This window comes from Pseudonaja textilis, chromosome 10 (assembly GCF_049901715.1).
Source record: "Pseudonaja textilis isolate UNSWEBS1 chromosome 10, rPseTex1.2, whole genome shotgun sequence".
Taxonomy (NCBI): Eukaryota; Metazoa; Chordata; class Lepidosauria; order Squamata; family Elapidae; genus Pseudonaja; species Pseudonaja textilis.
Genome location: NC_141999.1, coordinates 22,769,879 through 22,788,545, shown reverse-complemented (window position 1 = coordinate 22,788,545; position 18,667 = coordinate 22,769,879). Strand labels below are relative to the sequence as shown.

At 50.1% G+C, this 18,667-nt stretch overlaps 2 protein-coding genes across 3 annotated transcripts in view; one reads left to right on the top strand and one right to left on the bottom strand.

The window, feature by feature from the left end:
• B3GNT8 (UDP-GlcNAc:betaGal beta-1,3-N-acetylglucosaminyltransferase 8) overlaps positions 1–18,667 on the top strand; it is a 122,642-nt gene that overhangs the window by 75,431 nt on the left and 28,544 nt on the right. The gene's annotated exons all lie outside the window — the stretch shown is intronic.
• Positions 506–17,785, bottom strand: TMEM91 (transmembrane protein 91). Of its 2 annotated transcripts, none has more exons than XM_087939266.1 (4): positions 17,409–17,785; positions 5,040–5,513; positions 3,017–3,160; positions 506–1,242 (listed from the first exon to the last, which is right to left on the bottom strand). In XM_087939266.1, the coding sequence occupies exons 2-4, from the start codon at positions 5,454–5,456 to the stop codon at positions 1,084–1,086; spliced, it is 720 nt and encodes a 239-aa protein (XP_087795392.1). In that variant the 5' UTR covers positions 5,457–5,513; positions 17,409–17,785; the 3' UTR covers positions 506–1,083. The 2 variants fall into 2 exon arrangements, with proteins under 2 accessions (XP_087795392.1, XP_087795393.1); XM_087939267.1 differs by lacking the exon at positions 17,409–17,785 and adding an exon at positions 16,571–16,764.

Sequence of the window (18,667 nt, the reverse complement as noted above, 5' to 3'; positions counted from 1 at the left end):
AACGGCTTTGGCAAGGATGGTCATAAAATGGGGCTTGGCAATTAGTTCTCTGGCCGTGTTCCAAGTGTGATAAGGTGGGTGTTTATAAACATTTCCCTGGAAGACGGTTTGGGAGGCCTTGCAGGCTGTGAATGACCGTAATTCACAGCCGTGGAAATAATAGATAATAATTATAATAAATAATAATAATAATAAATAGTAATAATAATAATTTTGCCGGGATTAAGATTGTGTTTTATGCCTTCTAAGGAAGCCTAGGTCAGAATGTTTTTTTTTCCTTGGGTTTTGAATGGAGGCACATCCTGACATGAAGCCAGATCTGAGGCAATAGGCATGAAAACGATTGGCTGAGGAGCGAAACAAGTCTTCAAGGGAAAACCCAAGGAAGTCCAGCTTTGCCTCTTGACAAAGCACCTTCGGGACAACCACGACCTGGAAGACTGAGAATCCAGACATTTGGCTTTGTGGGTGTTGCTCAGCACAACAAGGACACTGAACTGGGGAGGAGGAGGAGTCTAGGGCCTTGACCCTTTATTGAGCCTGATGACCAGACCATCGCGGGCATGGTGGATTGAGTAACTCTGTAGAAAAGGAGGCATGACCGAGGGGCAGAGATAATGGGGGGGCTTCGAAAGGGGTCCAGGCAAGGAAAGGAAACATCTCTAAGCTGATGCCTTCCCTCCAGATTAGTGCTCAACCTGCTTCCTCAAAGTCCCTTGAGTTCTCCTTGGCTGGACAGTCTCTTCTCAAAGCTCCAAGGACTGGGTTGATGCCTCTCAACTAGAGAAGTCCCAGAAGGTTAAACCTCAGCTACTTTTTTCCAAGTTTCTGCGAAGCTTCCTTGGCCCATTTTTCGGCTTCTTGCAAGTGAACCTGCCACCGTTTTCCTCTGGGGTCCATGAAATTGTCCGTCTGAATGCAACCCAGTTGGGTTGGCTTCTCTCTTCTCAAGACCAGGGTATGGGAATAGGTCTTCATGTGGTAAGGTCTGCCTTCGGTCACCCCGCTCCCTTGCGTACTCCATGGGGAGGCGAGGAACAGGGCGACGAGTGGCTCGTTGGGGGGGGTGTAGGAGGAGAAAGTCTAGGTGGGGGCCTTGTTGGAGAGATAGGCGATGAGGGCCACCACGGCGCCGATGTAGGTGCAAATGCCAAGGATGATGGACAAGACCGCCAGGGCAAATGTTTGACGGGAGGCGGTCCACGCTCTGGGATAATCGCCCATGGCTGAAGCTTTGTTGGTCTGCAAGGAGAAGGAAGGGGAGAGAAAGAAGGTCAAGTTAGTGTCCAGGAGTTGAGTTCTCCAATAGAAGAGATGATCTGGATTTGTCTTTGTTGGTCAGAATATTTGTAGCTCAGGGTTGAACTGAAGGAGGTCCTTGGTGCTCCCAGAGCTGGGTGGTTTTCCTTGCAGATGTTTTATGACCTTACTAAGTCACATCATCAGTGCTAGAAGGGAGAAGGAGTGGGGTGTGTGGAGGGAGGAGGAGGAGGAGGAGGACTGTGAGGTCCTTGGTGCTCCCAGAGCTGGGTGGTTTCCTTGCAGACGTTTCATGACCCAACTAGGTCACCTCATCAGTGCTAGAAGGGAGTGAGGGTTACTCTCTGTTTATAACCCTCACTGCCTTCTAGCACCGATGAGGTGACCTAGTTGGGTCATGAAACGTCTGCAAGAAAACCAAGCTCAAAAAACACTTAAGGACTTCACTGTCTGCCTCCTGCTCCTCCTCCCACTTCCTTCTAGGACTGATGTTGATACCTAGTTTGGTAATAAAATGTCTGCAAGAAAACTACCAAACTCGGAGGGCATCAAAGACCTCACAATTCTCCTCCTCCTCCCCGACAAACCCCACTCCCGTCTAGCACTGATGATGTTACTTAGTTTGGTAATGAAACATCTGCAAGAAAAACCACCAAGCTCAGAGACCACTATAAGGACCTCACAATTCAAACCCCCGTTTTACATCTTCCCCTTGGCCGTTTGGTCTAGCGGTGAAGGCACTAGGCTAGAAACCAGGAGATTCTGAGTTCTAGTCCTGCTTTGAGCCATGAAAGCTAGCTGGGTAATCTTGAGCCAATCCTCTCTCTCTCTCTCTCAGCCCAATCTCGCCTCACAGGGGTGTTGTTCTGGGGAAAAGAGGAGGAGGAAGGTGTGCTGGATATTTTTGACACCTTGAGTTATTTGTGGAAAAAGAAAGAACGAGGGGACCCAAATAAATGAATAAAATATTTCTGCTGGACCTTTGTGAAGATACATGGCCTCCAGGTTTAGCTTAGATTAGAAGGACCAATCTGTTCTGACCTCTGGCTTCCCACAAAAGCACTAAGCAGACTCTTTGTCCCAGCAAAACCCCTTTTATTAAACGAAGGTGAATTTCTTGCATTCGCCTTCGGCCAAAGGCCTGGCAAACAGTCTTTCAAGGGTGTAATGAGGAGCATGGATCTTAACTATCTGGGAGGGCTACCAAGTAAATATTTCCAAACTCAGTGCTGACAAGGAAGGACTCAGCATAGGAGTCTCTGGGATGCACAGACAGATCTTCACACTGCTGCAACGAATGAGCAAATTGTTTCCTACAAAAGCCCCCTCCCCTTTTGCTCCTCTCTTAATCCCTGTGGGAGGGGCCATTCACCATCCACCTGTGGCTTTACTCCCAAGTCGACTGTTGTTTCTTAACTATTCCCTTCTTCTGGCAGTTCTGTGCATGCGCGTACTGGGAACAGGCTCCAACTGTTCTTCTGTCTCACTGATGTCCCACTCCGAAGGCAGCTGCTAACTGTCAGATGGTCCTGGCCCCATCTCTGTCTCCGATGCAGAGCCCTCGCCCGAGCCTTCCTCAGCCTCCAGGACTGGACCAACCTCCTCACTGTCTGACTCTGCAGGCAGCTCTGCTGGCTGCTGGCGGGCCACAAACACAGCCTTCCTCCATTTGGTCCCAGCCTGGCTGTCCTGGCCACCTCTCGAAGCTCCTCTATCCTCAACTCTCTCTTCCTTCCCCCCGGTCCTTAACACTCACCTTTTGCGACAGGTAGAAGGCAGCGATGCCTAGTGGCCAGAAGCAGCACAGCATGGAGAAAACCGCCAGGCCCAGATAATCCTGAGGCTGCAACATTGAGAAGCTGTTTTCGCTCTCGGTGTCACTGTCGCTCGAGGAATCGTTCTGGAGAGCGGTGGGGAGAAGACGGGATTTCCGTGAGGACCCAGCCAGGCAACGATGACATCGTGCAAATGCTGCACGCCTAGTGCATGCAATGACATCATAGCAACTTGGGTGGATGATGTCATCAGCCCACCCCCCGAGTCATCCTTTGGGATGCGCAGCAAAGGGTCGGTTAAGGACGCGGTTGGGTGCTTCACTCGTTTTAAAGAAACAGTTTCATTTCTAAAGGCAATCTGGGAGCATATTCTGGGGCAGGTCCCAGGAAAAGGGGGCTGCCCCAAAGAAGAGGAAGGGGTAAAGCTATTATCCAAAACCCCCAAAGGTTAGACAGGAAGCAGCGGATGGAAACGAGTCAAGGAGAGAAGCAACCAGGAACTAAGGAGAAATTTCCTGAAGGTTAGAATAATAGAACAGAACAGAATAGAATAGAATTCAGAATAAAATAGAATGGAATAGAACAGAAAATAGAATAGAAAATAGAACAGACTAGAATAATAATAGAAATAATAACAGAGGAATAGATTAGAAAATAGAATAGAAAATAGAACAGACTAGAACAGACTATAAAATAATTTTAAAAAATGTCTGGGGAAAAAGAGAAAAGGAACATTACTGCAATACTCCGGTGACCGAAAGCCCTGTTTCCCCTCTCCTCCCCTTCATGCCTCTCCCTCTTGGAGAGGGAGGGGGTTCGATGCCTCAGTTTCCCTGTTGCACAAAGAATTTGAAAAGGGCACAAAATCCACTTAAGCCGCCACCCCCGCCTCCGAACTGAAAGCCAGATAAATTCGAAAAGCCAAGCCAAAAGACTTTTCACGAGTGCTACTCCGCTGAACCGAAGTAGGTCAGCCTCATGAAATATCGCCGAGATAACAAAGCCAGGAGCTGGCTGAATAAATGGCTTTTCATCAGAGCGATTCGGCATTAATTTAAAAATAAAAAAAAATAAGAGACATCCCACTGAGACATCAGTCGTTTTCACACAGGAAGAAGGTTGCTTCGAAAATCTCACTGAAAACCTGTCAGATGACTGTATGAGCAAAAATGGTAGGACACTTCGATTCCCGCTGTAGGAGAAGGGTTGCAAAAGTGGATGAAGTTGGCTGAAATGGCAAAATTGACTATGGCCATGAGGAGTTGGCCATGGGGCATTGGTCATGGGGAGTTGACCATAAAGAGTTGGCCAGGGGGAGTTGGCCAAGGGGTGTTGGCCATGGGGAGTTGGCTATGGGGTGTTGGCCATGGGGAGTTGGCCATGGAGACTTGGCCATGGGGTGTTGGCCATGGGGAGTTGCGGGCGAGTTGGCATAAGGAGTTGGCCATGAGGGAGTTGGCCATGGAGGAGTTGGCCATGGGGTGTTGGCCATGGCGAGTTGGCCATGGGGTGTTGGCCATGGGAGTTGACCATGGAGAGTTGGCCATGAGGAGTTGGCCATGAGAGTTGGCCAGGAGTGCATGGAGAGTTGGCCATGGGGAGTTGGCCATGGGGAGTTGACCATGGAGAGTTGCCCATGAGGAGTTGGCCATGGGAGAGTTGGCCAAGGGGAGTTGGCCATGGAAGTTGGCCATGAGGAGTTGGCCATTGAGAGTTGGCCAAGGGGAGTTGGCCATGGAGAGTTGGCCATGATGAGTTGGCCATTGAGAGTTGGCCATGGGGAGTTGGCCATAAGGAGTTGGCCATGGGGAGTTGACCAAGGGGATCTGGCCATGGCAAGTTGGCCATGGGGTGTTGGCCATGGGGAGTTGACCATGGAGAGTTGACCATGGAGAGTTGACCATGGAGAGGTGGCCATGGGGAGTTGGCCATGCCGAATTGTCATAGGCCCATCTCCCTCCTTGCTCTCCCCTAAAGGACCCTCCAACCCAGCCCAGCTCCTACCTCCACCTCGGGCAGCTCCATGTCCCCCACCTCGTAGCAGACCGTGTGAATATCCGTCTCGAGGGCGATCTTGCGTGGCAGCTCTCCCGCCACTTTGCCCTCTCCAAAGGCAGTTTCGATATAATCTTTCTTCCTCCAGTTTTGGGGGTTGCTGCATCTCCACAGCTCCGGATAGAGCTTCGATTCGGGAAGGTTGGAGGAGGGGACGGGGGTCCTGGACAGGCTGCGGGAATTCAGGAGCTGGTTGGGAAGAAGACCGGTGCCAGGGGAGAGCCAGGAGAGATTGGATGGCACGTGGTGGGACAGCAATCCAGAGGGGTGCTGAGGACTTGCCCAGCTGAGCATCCCTCCTGGGAGGAGAGTTTTGCTAGCGGGGTTTCCCAGGAGCGGATGTTGTAGTTCATGGATATTCTCCATGGTGTGGGGGAAATTCTGGCTGCTTCTTGCTTTAAGTGGTCCTCACCCTTCGGTTACCTGGAAAGGCAATTTGAAAACAGACATCTATTGTAAAGGGCTAACCTTTCCTAACCGGGCACCCGCTGGTAGCACCGGGACTACATCTCCCAGAATTCCTAGCCGGTACAGCTATAACTGACGTATTTCACTTATGTAAGAGAGCCAGTTGGATGTAATGATTTAGGTGCTGGTCTAGAAACCAGGAGAGAGTGAGTTCCAGTCCCGCTTTAGGCATGAAAGCCAGCTGGGTGACTTTGGGTCAATCACCAGGAAACGGTGAGTTCTAGTTCCATCTTGGGCATGAGAGCCAGCAAAGTGTCTTTGGGTCAATCACCAGGAAACGGTGAGTTCTAGTTCCATCTTGGGCATGAGAGCCAGAAAAGTGTCTTTGGGTCAATCACCAGGAAACGGTGAGTTCTAGTTCTATCTTGGGCATGAGAGCCAGCAAAGTGACTTTGGGTCAATCACCAGGAAATGGTGAGTTCTAGTTCTTTCTTGGGCATGAGAGCCAGCAGTGACTTTGGGTCAATCACCAGGAAATGGTGAGTTCTAGTTCTTTCTTGGGCATGAGAGCCAGCAAAGTGACTTTGGGTCAATCACCAGGAAATGGTGAGTTCTAGTTCTTTCTTGGGCATGAGAGCCAGCAAAGTGACTTTGGGTCAATCACCAGGAGACATTGAGTTCTAATCCCACCTTAGCCACGAAAAATGGATGAGTGATTTTGAGCCAACTGCCAGCACAGAGTGAGTTCCAGTCCCACCTTAGCCATAAAAACCAGCAACGTGACTTTGGACTAGTCCCTTGTCTTTGTGGGGAAAATAGGAGGGAAGATTATTAGGTATATAGTCAACCCCTTCAATTATTTAGAAAGTAATGAAGGTGGGATAAAAAAAAATCAAATTGATTCCTATAGCAGGAATGCTGTGAGTCGCAGCTAGCAGGGGATTCTGGGAATTATAAGGTTTTTTTTAGAGGGCGGAAGACCCGTGTCTGAGATCCACCCAACCAAACGAAGGCAGCCAAGTGGGGTTTTTTTTTTGCAACATTTCCAAAGGCTACCCTGCTCCATTTGCAGCACGTAGCCGTAAATAAACAACCCCAAATCCCCATTTCGATTTTCTATTTTGCTATTTCAGAGGCAAGCCGAGCTTCTGCCAAGCTTTCTCCATAAGAAAGAATTTTTCCTTTCTCTCTCTCTCTCTCTCTCTCTCTCTCTCTCTCTCTCTCTCTCTCTTCTGCTTTGCAACTGATACACTCATATTTTTTTCCCCCCCTCCCGGCGGAGAGGAGATGTTTCGCTCCCATTAAAGAAGTCACGACCCATCCGATTTTCCCCGCTCTCGGCTGGTCTTGTGAATCCTTAAAACCCTGCCGGAAGATCCAGCACCACGACAGGCTCTCTCGAGAAACAGGATCCAGGATGGAGATCCTTGGAGACGCCGCTCGAAGATGTTGTGCAAATGAGGCCGTGGCAGGGAGTGCAAATGAGTTTGCCTGTGTTTGTGTGTGTGTGTGTGTGTGTGTGTGTGTGAGAGAGAGAGAGAGAGAGAGAGAGTAATAAGACTCTTGCTTGCAACCAAGAAAGGCCCAGAAAAAAAATCTCTCTTGCTTTTTTGCATCCAAAAAACATGGACTGCTTTTTCCTCCGCCCCTTCTCACCCATTTCCAGCTTTTCTTCTTCCCGGCAAGGAAAATGCAGCATAAAATAATTTGTGGAAAAGCAAAGAAGATTTTTGAAGGTCCTGCCAGCAAAAATAAAACCATTCCCTTCCCCTAATATCTAGTGCAGGGGTGGGCGGGCTTCAGCTGGTTTGCACTGGTTCAGATGAACCGGATGTTAATTTTACATCCGGTTCGGCGAACCGGTAGTTCCAATGACCAGCTGGTCCTACCCCACCCTGCCCCTTCCAGAAGTCCCCACGTGGCCCATTTTAGATCCTAGGTAAGTGAAGGGGCTGCGTGGAGCCCAGGGAGGTGGAAAATGGGCATGTCAGAGGCTCACGGAGGGCGAAAATGGTCCTATTTTGGGAGAGCCTCTGGAGACCGGGGCGATTGAAAACGGGCCCCCCACAGCCCATTTTTTGCTCCCAGGATGGTGCAGGGGGCTGAATAGTCCATGCCCAGCATGGCGATGCCCCCCCCCCCAGCAGAGAACTATTTGAAGTCCACCTCTGATCTAGGGGATTCAACTGTTGAATGCTTATATTGAGGAATGGATGGGCAGGAATATAAAATCTCCTCTCATTCTCACCTTGCGCAATTTATTTTATATGAGTCTGGGTAGGTGGAGGGATGGAGGAGGAGGAGGAGGGAGAGGGAAGAGAAGGAGGATGAAGAGGAAGAGGAAGAGGGAAAGGGAGGAGGAGGACAAAGAGGAAGGAGGAAGAGGCAGAAGAGGAAGGAGGAGGAGGAGGGAGAGGGAGGAGAAGGAGGATGAAGAGGAAGAGGAAGAGGGAAAGGGAGGAGGAGGACGAAGAGGAAGGAGGAAGAGGCAGAAGAGGAAGAGGAGGAGGAGAACAAGAACAAGAAGAACAGGAGAAGGAGGAGAAGGAGGGAGAGGGAGAGGGAGGAGAAGGAGGATGAAGAGGAAGAGGGAAAGGGAGGAGGAGGATGAAGAGGAGGAAGAGGCAGAAGAGGAAGAGGAGGAGGAGAACAAGAACAAGAAGAACAGGAGAAGGAGGAGAAGGAGGGAGAGGGAGAGGGAGGAGAAGGAGGATGAAGAGGAAGAGGGAAAGGGAGGAGGAGGATGAAGAGGAAGAGGAAGGAGGAGGAGGAGGGGGGCAGAGGACATCAGATGATGAAGCATGGGGTTTCTGGGGGCCTCCCTTGCCCTGAGGACCTGGCCCATTCTGGATTTACGTGAATGAGAAGAACCGAAGCGATTTCAAGGGCCGGCTTTGTCCTATAGAGGAAAGAGATCTGCAGGACAGGAACAGAAAATAATTAATCAGTGGAACGACTTGCCTCCAGAAGTTGTAAATGCTCCAACGCTGGGAGTTTTGAAGAAGAGATTGGACAACCATTTGTGTGAAATGGTGGAAGGTTTCCTGCTTAAGCAGGGGGTTAGACTAGAAGACCCCCAAAGTCCCTTCCAACTCCATTATTCTATTTTATTCCACTCCACTCCGTTCCGTTCTGCTCTTTCTATTCTATTATTATTTTCTATTTTATTTTTCATTCCAATACTCTTATTCTATATTTTCTACATTCTGTTCTATTCTATTTATTCCATTCTCTATATTCTATTGTATGTTTTCTATATTCTCTACTATTCCTATTCTGAGTGTGTGTGTGTCTGTGTGATTGTGTGTGTGTGTGTGATTGTGTTCTGGCAGTACAGTGTTTAATCATGCCTGCCTTGTATTTGAGTTGCACAGATGATGGTTTAATTGGAGCTGACAAGTGGGGAGGGGGGGGGAATTGCGTCATCCCCTTTGCCTGCACTGCTGGTGGTGGGTGATAGAGATGGAAAGACAAACAAACTTGTAGGAACAGCCAGGCTCTCGTTTAGCAAGCCATTATCAAACCAGGATCTCATTAAGTATCGATGCTCCTAAATCGATTTGGCCTTTTTTAAAAACAGTGCTTAAACTGCAGCATGCTTGAAGAGGGGAGTTACCAGCTTAGGAAAAGGAACTCCCATTTTTCTAAATGGTGAATTGAGGGGGAGGTTCTAACCTCTGAGCCTGTGCAGAGTACCCCGAGAGCTGATGAACTGCAGACGGTTGTGCGTGAAAATGGATCATTCGGGAAAGCAGCATTTCACAACCTCAGGAACTTTTAAACTGGGTGGACTCCAATTCCCACAATTCCCCAGCCAGTCACGTGGGGAAGGGTTCCCCTTTTATACTTCTGGAGGACCATAGAGGGTTGCCATACATGCCAAGGTGGTATCGTGGCTTCTTGAGAGGCAGTTTGGTCTGATAGTTAAGGCACCAGACTAGAATGCATTGCAGGGGACTGGGAGTTGTAGTCCCGCTTTAGATCTGAAAGCCAGCTGGGTGACTTTGGGCCAATCACTAGGAGACTGGAAGTTCTAGTCCCGCCTTAGATCTGAAAGCCAGCTGGGTGACTTTGGGCCAATCACTAGGAGACTGGGAGTTCTAGTCCCGCCTTAGATCTGAAAGCCAGCTGGGTGACTTTGGGCCAATCACTAGGAGACTGGGAGTTCTAGTCCCGCCTTAGATCTGAAAGCCAGCTGGGTGACTTTGGCCAATCACTAGGAGACTGGGAGTTCTAGTCCCGCCTTAGATCTGAAAGCCAGCTGGGTGACTTTGGGCCAATCACTAGGAGACTGGGAGTTCTAGTCCCGCCTTAGATCTGAAAGCCAGCTGGGTAACTTTGGGTCAATCAATAGGAGACTGGGAGTTCTAGTCCCGCCTTAGATCTGAAAGCCAGCTGGGTGACTTTGGGCCAATCACTAGGAGACTGGGAGTTCTAGTCCCACCTTAGATCTGAAAGCAAGCTGGGTGACTTTGGGCCAATCACTAGGAGACTGGGAGTTCTAGTCCCGCCTTAGATCTGAAAGCCAGCTGGGTGACTTTAGGCCAATCACTAGGAGACTGGGAGTTCTAGTCCCGCCTTAGATCTGAAAGCCAGCTGGGTGACTTTAGGCCAATCACTAGGAGACTTGGAGTTCTAGTCCCACCTTAGATCTGAAAGCCAGTTGGGTGACTTTGGGCCAATCACTAGGAGACTGGGAGTTCTAGTCCCGCCTTAGATCTGAAAGCCAGCTGGGTGACTTTGGGCCAATCACTAGGAGACTGGGAGTTCTAGTCGCCTTAGATCTGAAAGCCAGCTGGGTGACAATCTGCCAGCTTGGGACAATCACCAGGAGACAGGGAGTTCTAGTCCCGCCTTAGGCACAAAAGTCACCCGGATGAATTCAGATCAGTCCTTCTCTCTCTCTCTCTCTCTCTCTCAGCCCAACCCACCTTCCAGGGATGTTGTTGTGGACCAGACAGGAAGAAGGAAAGGTATATCACATATGTTTGCCACCTTGAATTATTTAATAATCAATAACAATAAAGGCGGGATGCCAACGAATAAATACATCTAAATTTACAAAAGCCAGCCCGGGCTCTTTCTTCTCCAAAACCAGCGGCTGAGAATGCTAGCATACAGCCAATAATATACCAGGGGTGAGAAAAAAGATTCGAGGATTTAATGAGCCCCAACTGAGCTAACTCTTGCTAACCGAAGTACAAACCCGTTTGCATTAAGTTATTTCAAAGTGTTTATCTCCAGCCGGTAAATGAGATGGAAAATGTGAACTTGAATGTCCCTTTTTTTCTTTTTTTTTTTGCAGAATTACCACCGAAGTACTGCAATTTATCGATTAGCAAGCTCTTGTGTTTTCCCCTGGTTTTTCGGGGGTTTGGGGGGGGGTAGATATTTCTGGCCACTGATCGTCTTAAGGAATGAGTTACTTTTCCAGCGTTCCTGTCCCCCAAATCCCCCACCCCAGTTTACTCCTTTTAATGGTCTCCAGCTCAACCGTTTTGGCCCCAGTTCCTTTGCTTCGTGTTCCTCCAGCGAGTTCCTTCCTTTGATTTTATTTTTCCTCAATCAAGAATGGATTGATTCCCTTGCAGCCATGGGACCGCGGGGTATATGGGTGGCTGCCTTGTTTTTTTTAAACCGAAGATGGTGGGGGGGAGAACTCAGAAATTATTAAACCGATCTAGCATCGGAGACCATGAAAACTTGGGGGAGGGGGTGGACACACCTGCTTAACCTTTGAAGCGCCAAAGGGCAGCTGTGCGGAAGCGAGAAAAGAGCCTACTTCTAAGAAACACCCCTCCACCCAAAATGCACCTGCCGGGCATCACAATATTCACATCAAACCTTGGGCCGCATTCGCACTGAGACACAGGTCCTGCAGTGCACCGTCAGGTTGCCAACTTCCTGCAGGTGCTTTCCGGCTGTTCAAAAAGTCCAAGTCCCAGAATTGGAGGATTCTGGGAATTATACCAAGGGTGGGGAATTGGAATAAGAGTTCTTCAAAGCAGGGGAATCCAGCCGTGGCCACTTTTAAGACCTTTGGACTTCAACTCCCAGAATTCCCCAGCCAGCCAAGAAGGAGTGTCCAATTTTGTCAGGCTAACACGTCCATGGGCCGGAAGATGAATAGTTGTCTACCACAACTATTCATCTCTTCCCCCTGCCTTTTATCCTCAGAGCTAGGGCAGGGCCTCAGTAGCAGCAGTGGCTCTTCTGTCCCGAGGACCGGCCCATAGATTTCCATTGCTCTCCTCTCCTCTGCCTTCTGTGCATCTGTGCATCAAGCACTAGGCCCAGCTGTTCCTCCTCTTCCTTATCAGCCACCTCCAGACCTGAGGGCTGTTGACCCTCCATCTGAGGGCTGACGGATGGCCTCTATCTCCCGCTCTGCCAGCTCCACTCCCCTCGTCCCCCTTGGAGCTCCCAGGTTCCCCTGATGCTGATTCCCACTCCTCTTCCTACTCTGATTCGGCTGCTGGTGGGGCCTGCGGTAGTCAGGCCAAAACACCTGTTTTGGTTGTAAGTCAAAGACTACACATCCCAGCATCCCTCATTCTCAGGATTGCCCCCTTGAGGTACGACATCAGGCAGGCCTCAGCACCTAGCAAGTCTAAACATCAACTTGTGCTGGGTGGGGCTGCTGGGATTTGTAGTTCGACCCCATCCGGAAGCTGCAGATTGCTCATTCCTTCGTCCCTCTCATTTTGGCTTCCAGGGGTGACAGCTCGAAACGAACCCATCTTAGGTTAACCATTCAATCAATCCATCAATTGATTACAGTCTCAGATCAGAGACCAGAATAAATAAAAATGCTCAATCAATATACGATTGAAAATTCTGGTGTAAAGTAATAAATAACTAAAATCCAGTCTGTCAATTTTACACGGTCTAACTCTAGTAAAATTACAATCCATTAGGCCAACCATTTACATCCACTGCTTGCTCCCAAAACAAGGATAGATAAATTGACTGTCACATTCAGATCCTGACCATCCCTGCTCTCCACCACCCCGCAAAGCCAAAATCCAGTTAAATTAAAAATCAACTTTCTTGGTACATGCTGTACAACTTTGGTCCTGTGGGAATCCTAGAGGGTTTTAAATTATAGCACAAGGGGAGGGGAGAGAGAAAAAGGAAAATTACAACCAGCTTGCATCTGGAGTTACTGGAGATCGTTGATTTAGCTTCGCTTCCTTGCTTAGCCCTCGCCAAGAAAACAACACCTCAAAGCTTTGGAAAAATCTTTTCCTTCGGCTGGGAGAAGAATCACAGAACATAGAATAACAGGGTTGGAAAGGACCTGGGAGATCATCTAGTCCAACCCCTTGCCCAAACAGGAGAATTTACACCATTCTGGACAAATGGCTGGTCCAGTTTCTTCTTGAAAACCTCCTGTGATGGAGCAGCCACAACTTTTGCAGGCAAGCGGTTGTGAGTACTCCATCCCTGGAGGTTTTCAAAAAGAGACGGGGCAGCCATTGGTCTGAAATGGTATTGGGGTCTTCTGCTAGAGCAGGGGGTTGGACTAGAAGACCTCAAGGTTCCTTCCAACTCTTATTATTATATGATTTAAGTTGTCCCAGGGATTAATTGTTCTTAACTGTCAGGAAACCTCTCCTTAGTTTTAGGTTGCTTCTCTTCTTGCTTAATTTCCATCCGTTGTTTCTTGTCCTGCCCTCAGGTGCTTTGGAGAATAGCTTGACTCCCTCTTCTTTGGGGCAGCCCCTGAGATATTGGAAGACTGCTGTCATGTCTCCCCTAGGCCTTCTTTTCATCAGACTAGAGATACCCAGTTCCAGCAACTGTTCATTATATGTTTTATATGTTTCAGCCTCCAGTCCCCTAATCATCCTAGTTGCTCTTCTCTGCATTCTTTCTAGAGTCTCAACATCGTTTTTAGATTGTGCCGATGCTGGAGGCCCTATTCCTAGTGTGGCCTTACTAAGGCCTTATAAAGCGGTACTAACACTTCGAGTGATCTGGATACTCTCTGTCTTTTGATGCAGCCTAGAAGTACATTGGTTTTTGGGGGGCAACCCAACCCACCTCACAGGATTGTTGTTATGGAGAAAATAGGAGGAGGAAGGCATGTTTGATGCAGCCTTGTGTTATGTCTAAAAACAATAAAGGCTGGGGAGTCCAGTCTAGAAGATTGATTGATTGATAGATAGATAGATAGATAGATAGATAGATAGATAGATAGATAGATAGATAGACAGACAGACAGACATACATAGAATAGGTAGATAGAGGAATGGATGGAAGGTAGAAGGATGGATGGTTAGATGAATGGATGATAGACAGAGAGAGGAATGGATGGATAATAGGTAGATAGATAGATAGATAGATGATGGATGGACAGACAGATGATAGATATAGAATAGGTAGATGGATGGATGGATGGATGAATGGACGGATGGATGGATAAACAGGCAGGCAGGCAGGAAGACAAACAGACAGATGATAGATATAGAATTGGTAGAGGAATGGATGGAAGTTAGAAGGATGGATGTTTAGATGAATGGATGATAGACAGAGAGGAATGGATGGATAATAGATAGATAGATAGATAGATAGATAGATAGATGATAGATGAGACAGATGAAGATAGATAGATGATAGATACAGATGAAAGATAGATAAAGATGAAAGATAGATAAAGATGAAAGATAGATAGATAGATGATAGATGAGACAGAAAGATAGATAGATAGACAGACAGATAGAGAGATAGACAGATAGACAGATATATATATATAGAGAGAGATAGATAGATAGATAGATATAGACAGATAGATAGATAGACAGATGATAGATGAGACAGATGAAAGATAGATAGATAGATGATAGATACATAAAGATTAAAGAAAGAAAGAAAGAAAGAAAGAAAGAAAGAAAGAAAGAAAGAAAGAAAGAAAGAAAGATAGAGAGATAGAGAGATAGAGAGATAGATAGATATGGGAAAACTACTTTGCCTAGCCAATCTCTGTGGGAATATCCGTGGGGGTGAACAGGAACCATCTGCTCTCCAGCAAAATCTGATTCAACAACCTCCCCTGCTTTTTACTGCCTGCTGGCTTCAGAAATGTGCATGTGTGTGTGTGTGTGTGTGTGTGTGTGTGTGTGTGTTGGGGCTCTGTGTGTGCTTGTGTGTTTGAGGTACCTTTCAAGCCACAGCCACCTGGCAACGGGCTACAGGTAGCTAAGCCACCGGCAGCGGAGGCACAGGCCATACATCGCCTTCTTCAAGAGGCCCCGGAAGGAGGAGGGTGAGCAGAATTTGTGAGTCATCAGAAATCATTTCCTGGGAGAATTAAGCCGAATTGTGGAGGTTTTTTGCCCCCCACCTCTTCATCGCCAGCCATTTCTCCTGTTTATTACTATTATTATTATTATTATTATTATTATTATTATTATTTCTCTTCCACCTCTCTGCAGCATTGCTAATCGCGCTGACGTATTCAGCTCAGACTTCTCCGGCTTTTCAGCTATTTCACAGAAGTAAAAATAGGACAAAAAAAACCCTGCTTTGGCTTCGTGACAAAAAATCCACAGGGTATTTGTTGGGTTGTTTAAATCTCCACACACACTTGCCCCCCCACTTTAACACCTGTCGCTGCCCAGAGAGCAAAATAACCAGAGTTGTGAGTCCATCAAACCGGATGCAAGGCTTTTGCTAGCCAGCCTATCAAACCAGGATAGATCTCAGAATAGCAGTTTGGGCGTCGCGTAGCAAGCAAAGTTGGCTTGCCTTGAATCAAGGGGTTTTAAGAGTAGCCAACCCGGCCTGTCACGAATTTATTCAGCGTAGCTGGAACTGAACATTGATCCACCCCATTCACACGAAGGTGTGTTCTCTCTCGAGATTGTGTGAACGCCTATGCTGGATTGCTTCATTTGGAGGTCACACAGGAAAGCAGACAACTGTCATTTGCTCAGGGAAAAACAAAACAAGCCCAAAGCCAATCCTAGCCCCGGATTATACCTCCTTTCTGACTAGGAATGCTGGCCTAAAGTTACAAGGCGGTTTAATGCTAGTCGTTGCCCTGAGGTGGTTGGCAGGCCATAGAGATTTAAATTAGGTGAGTTTGGGATATTATTTGAAGGATTAAACTTCAAAAAAAGAGAGGTAAGTTTGAGATTTTTATTTATTTATTTATTTTTGCTTAAGCTGCCCATCTATGCACTTTTATTAATGCCAAGGAGACACAAACAAACGTTTTAAACTTTATAAATATTGCAAAAATAATCACAGGTCTTAAAACGAGGTAGCCTTTTTTCTGATCACTCTGGCGATTAAAACAACATCCTCTGACCTTCCTTAGGGCCAACGGAGTTGCATGCAATCCAAGCAGGGAAAGGATAAAAAGCAGAGTCGGAGGGAACCTTAGAGGTCATCCAGTCCAACCCCTGCTCCGTGCAGGTTTCGACAAACGGGGGCCCATTCAGCATCTCCTCCTAAGAAGACTCCCTCACCCCCCCCCATCAAGTGGCTGCTTGTGGGTTTAGGTTTGGAAAAGCTTCCGATGGGAAAACCCCTTGCCGGATTTTAAAGTGGTCCATGGGTTTGGGTCAGGGACTACAAAGACCATGCTGGTCCTCAGTTCTCTAGGACCTCCCCCCCTCCCCAAGCTGCTCATCTTCAGCAACCCAGAAGAGCCCTTTGCTTCTCTCATCCTCCACGGATCACACCTCCCAAAGGGGGGGGGGGAGTGGGATAGATGTCCTCAGTGTACCCCCCTGCTGCTTCCCTGAGCTGAATCTGGGGGCCACTTCTTGCCCCAACTCCGAGAGATCCCGCACGGCTCCTTCCCCCACCACCTCCGGGGAAAGAAGCCAAGGCCAAGAATTTGGAGAAACAGGGAGAGAGGACAAACCCCCCCCCCCCCAATCTGCTCGGATAGTGGCAAAAACCTCCCGAGGTCGCAAAGACGGCTCTGCTTTTCCCGGCCAGCCCCAGGGCTAATCGGAGGGGGGGTCTCTCTGGGGACAAATTGGGGGAGGGACGGGCTGGGGGAGGGTCCAAGCCGACCGAGGAGCGTTTCCCGACCGAGGCAGCGCTCAAAAACTCACCGCGGTTGTCTCCACCGCTCGGGCAGGAGGCTGGACTACAAGACCTCCCCAGGTCCCTTCCAACTCCCGTGGCTTAAACTCTGCCTCCCTTCCTGACGCGCTCAAGGCGGAGTTCACGCGCGCGGGATGCTGACCCGGGTTTGACGGGACCGCACTGCTGCGTTCGTTCCGCTCAAGCCGGCTAGCATTCACACGACCCGTCACCACCTCCTCCTCCTCCTCCTCCTCCTCGGGTCAACGGCTTGGTTTTTTTACCCCGCCGCCTCTCCAGACACAGCGCCCCGGCCGAGCCCCGTGGCGACTTTTCCCACCAGGGAAAGGCGGTCACGGAGAAACAGCCCCATCCCGCGAGTCAAGGTGTTGTGGGGGGGGGGGGAAGGATCCCGGGGAACGTGTGAATGGAGAGGGGGGGAGGGTTCAAGCAAGGAGAGACACCGCTTCCCTCTGCTTTCTCGTCGGGTGGGGGGTAGAGGGAGGGGATCCAAATGGTCCCTTTTGTGAGCCGCCCGGGGCTTCTGCTTTCTCCTGGGGGGGGGGATAGAGGGAGGGAATCCAAACGGTCCCTCTTGTGAACCGCCCGGGGCTTCGTCTCGCTGCTTTGGCGGCGGGAGAGAGAGAGAGAGAGAGAGAGAGAGAGAGATTTCCCTCCCCCTCCTCCGATCGTGTGAAGTCGCCACCCCACCCCCCACGGACGGAGTTGGGAACCCCTCCGGGGTAGACGCTTCCCGGGATGGCTGTGGAGCCTGGGTGTTGTAGTCCGACGCCAGGAAAGGGGGTCGCAGGGTTGAGGTGGGGTGGGGGTTGTAGGAGCCCGGGGAGGGGAGGGGGAAGCACTCACCGCTTAGTTGCCGGCGTCCAGGTGCGGGCAGGTAAGCTTTAGCTCCTCCTCCGGGGGAGGGAGGGAGGGGGCGCAGCGGGGCCATCTCCCCTCGGGTCGGGGTGATGGAGGAAGGCGGGGGAGGAAAGGGGTCGGCGAGCTGCGTAGGGACCCACCGCCAGCCTTGGTCACCGCGAGGAAGGAGGACGCCGTGGCGGGAGGTGGGGAGGGCGGCAGGGGTCTTCCCGCCTGCCTTCCCCTTCTCTGCGCCCAGCCGGCGGCTGGGGGGGGCTGGGGGGCGCAGGGTCTCTCGCCCTCCTCAAGCCAAGCGCCCGCCGCCTTCTTTCCGGCAACCTGGCGCCCGCGGCTCAGATGCCGCGTGGGGGAGGGAGGAGGAGGAGGAGGAGGAGGAGGGCGGTCGGGTGGAGCCTCCCCTCCCCCAGATCTGGGGATTGGGGAAGGGGTGGGGGAGAGAAAGGCTCGGAGCCAGAGAGGTAGGCAACCACGACCAGCTGGCTTTCCCAGCCTTTCTTTGCGGCCCCTCCCTTGTTGCTTTCTTGGGGGTGATGGAGGGGGAGAAAGTCTGTTTGCAATGACGGCTCTCTAACCCAGGATTGAAAGGAGGGAGGGTCAGAGCCGAGGCGCCCCCACCCACCCACCCACCCCCCCTCCAACCAGACCTCGCTGCCCCTTCCAGGGCTCGCCAAGGGATCCCCTGCCCAGCCAGCTGGGATCCAGCAGGAGGGATCCACCCTGGGAGAGGAAAACCCCCAGGTTTCTTAAAGCAGGTCAGACGTGGGAATGGAGCGTCGGATCCTTTCAGACGCCTCCCCCCGCCCCCCGCCCTCCCCCCTCCCGAGTTACACGGGAACCGATTCACACGTTGCTGTCTGGGCGGGGAGGGGGGGGAATCTTAGGAAACCCGCGAAGGTGTGTGTGGGGGGGGCGGTGGGGCGCGTCGCTGGCATAAAACGCCTCGCAATCCCAGCCTCCGCGTCGGGGGTGGGGGGATGGAAGCAGAAAGGGAGGGACAACTAAACTGGCTTGGCTGGCCTACATTGCCAAGCGAAGGAGGGAAAGGAGACCACCCAGAAATCCCGCCCGTCATTTTGGGGGAAAGTGGAAAGAAACCCCAGAAAGCAGGGAGGAGGAAGTCACCCGTGGGTCTTCCACAAATGCTTATGAACTGGTGTAGGGTCTTCTGCTTGGGTGGGGTGGGGGGTTGGACTAGATGACCTACAAGGTCCCTTCCAACTCTGATGATCTGTTTATCCGTTTAA

Excerpts from the sequence above, each read along its gene's own strand:
- TMEM91 (XM_087939266.1), bottom strand. The coding sequence starts at position 5,456 with ATGGAGAATATCCATGAACTACAACATCCGCTCCTGGGAAACCCCGCT. Across the intron at positions 3,161-5,039 it reads TGGAGCTGCCCGAGGTGGAG|AACGATTCCTCGAGCGACAG; the intron begins GTAGGAGCTGGG and ends ACCGCTCTCCAG. Across the intron at positions 1,243-3,016 it reads CCTTCTACCTGTCGCAAAAG|ACCAACAAAGCTTCAGCCAT; the intron begins GTGAGTGTTAAG and ends TTCTCCTTGCAG.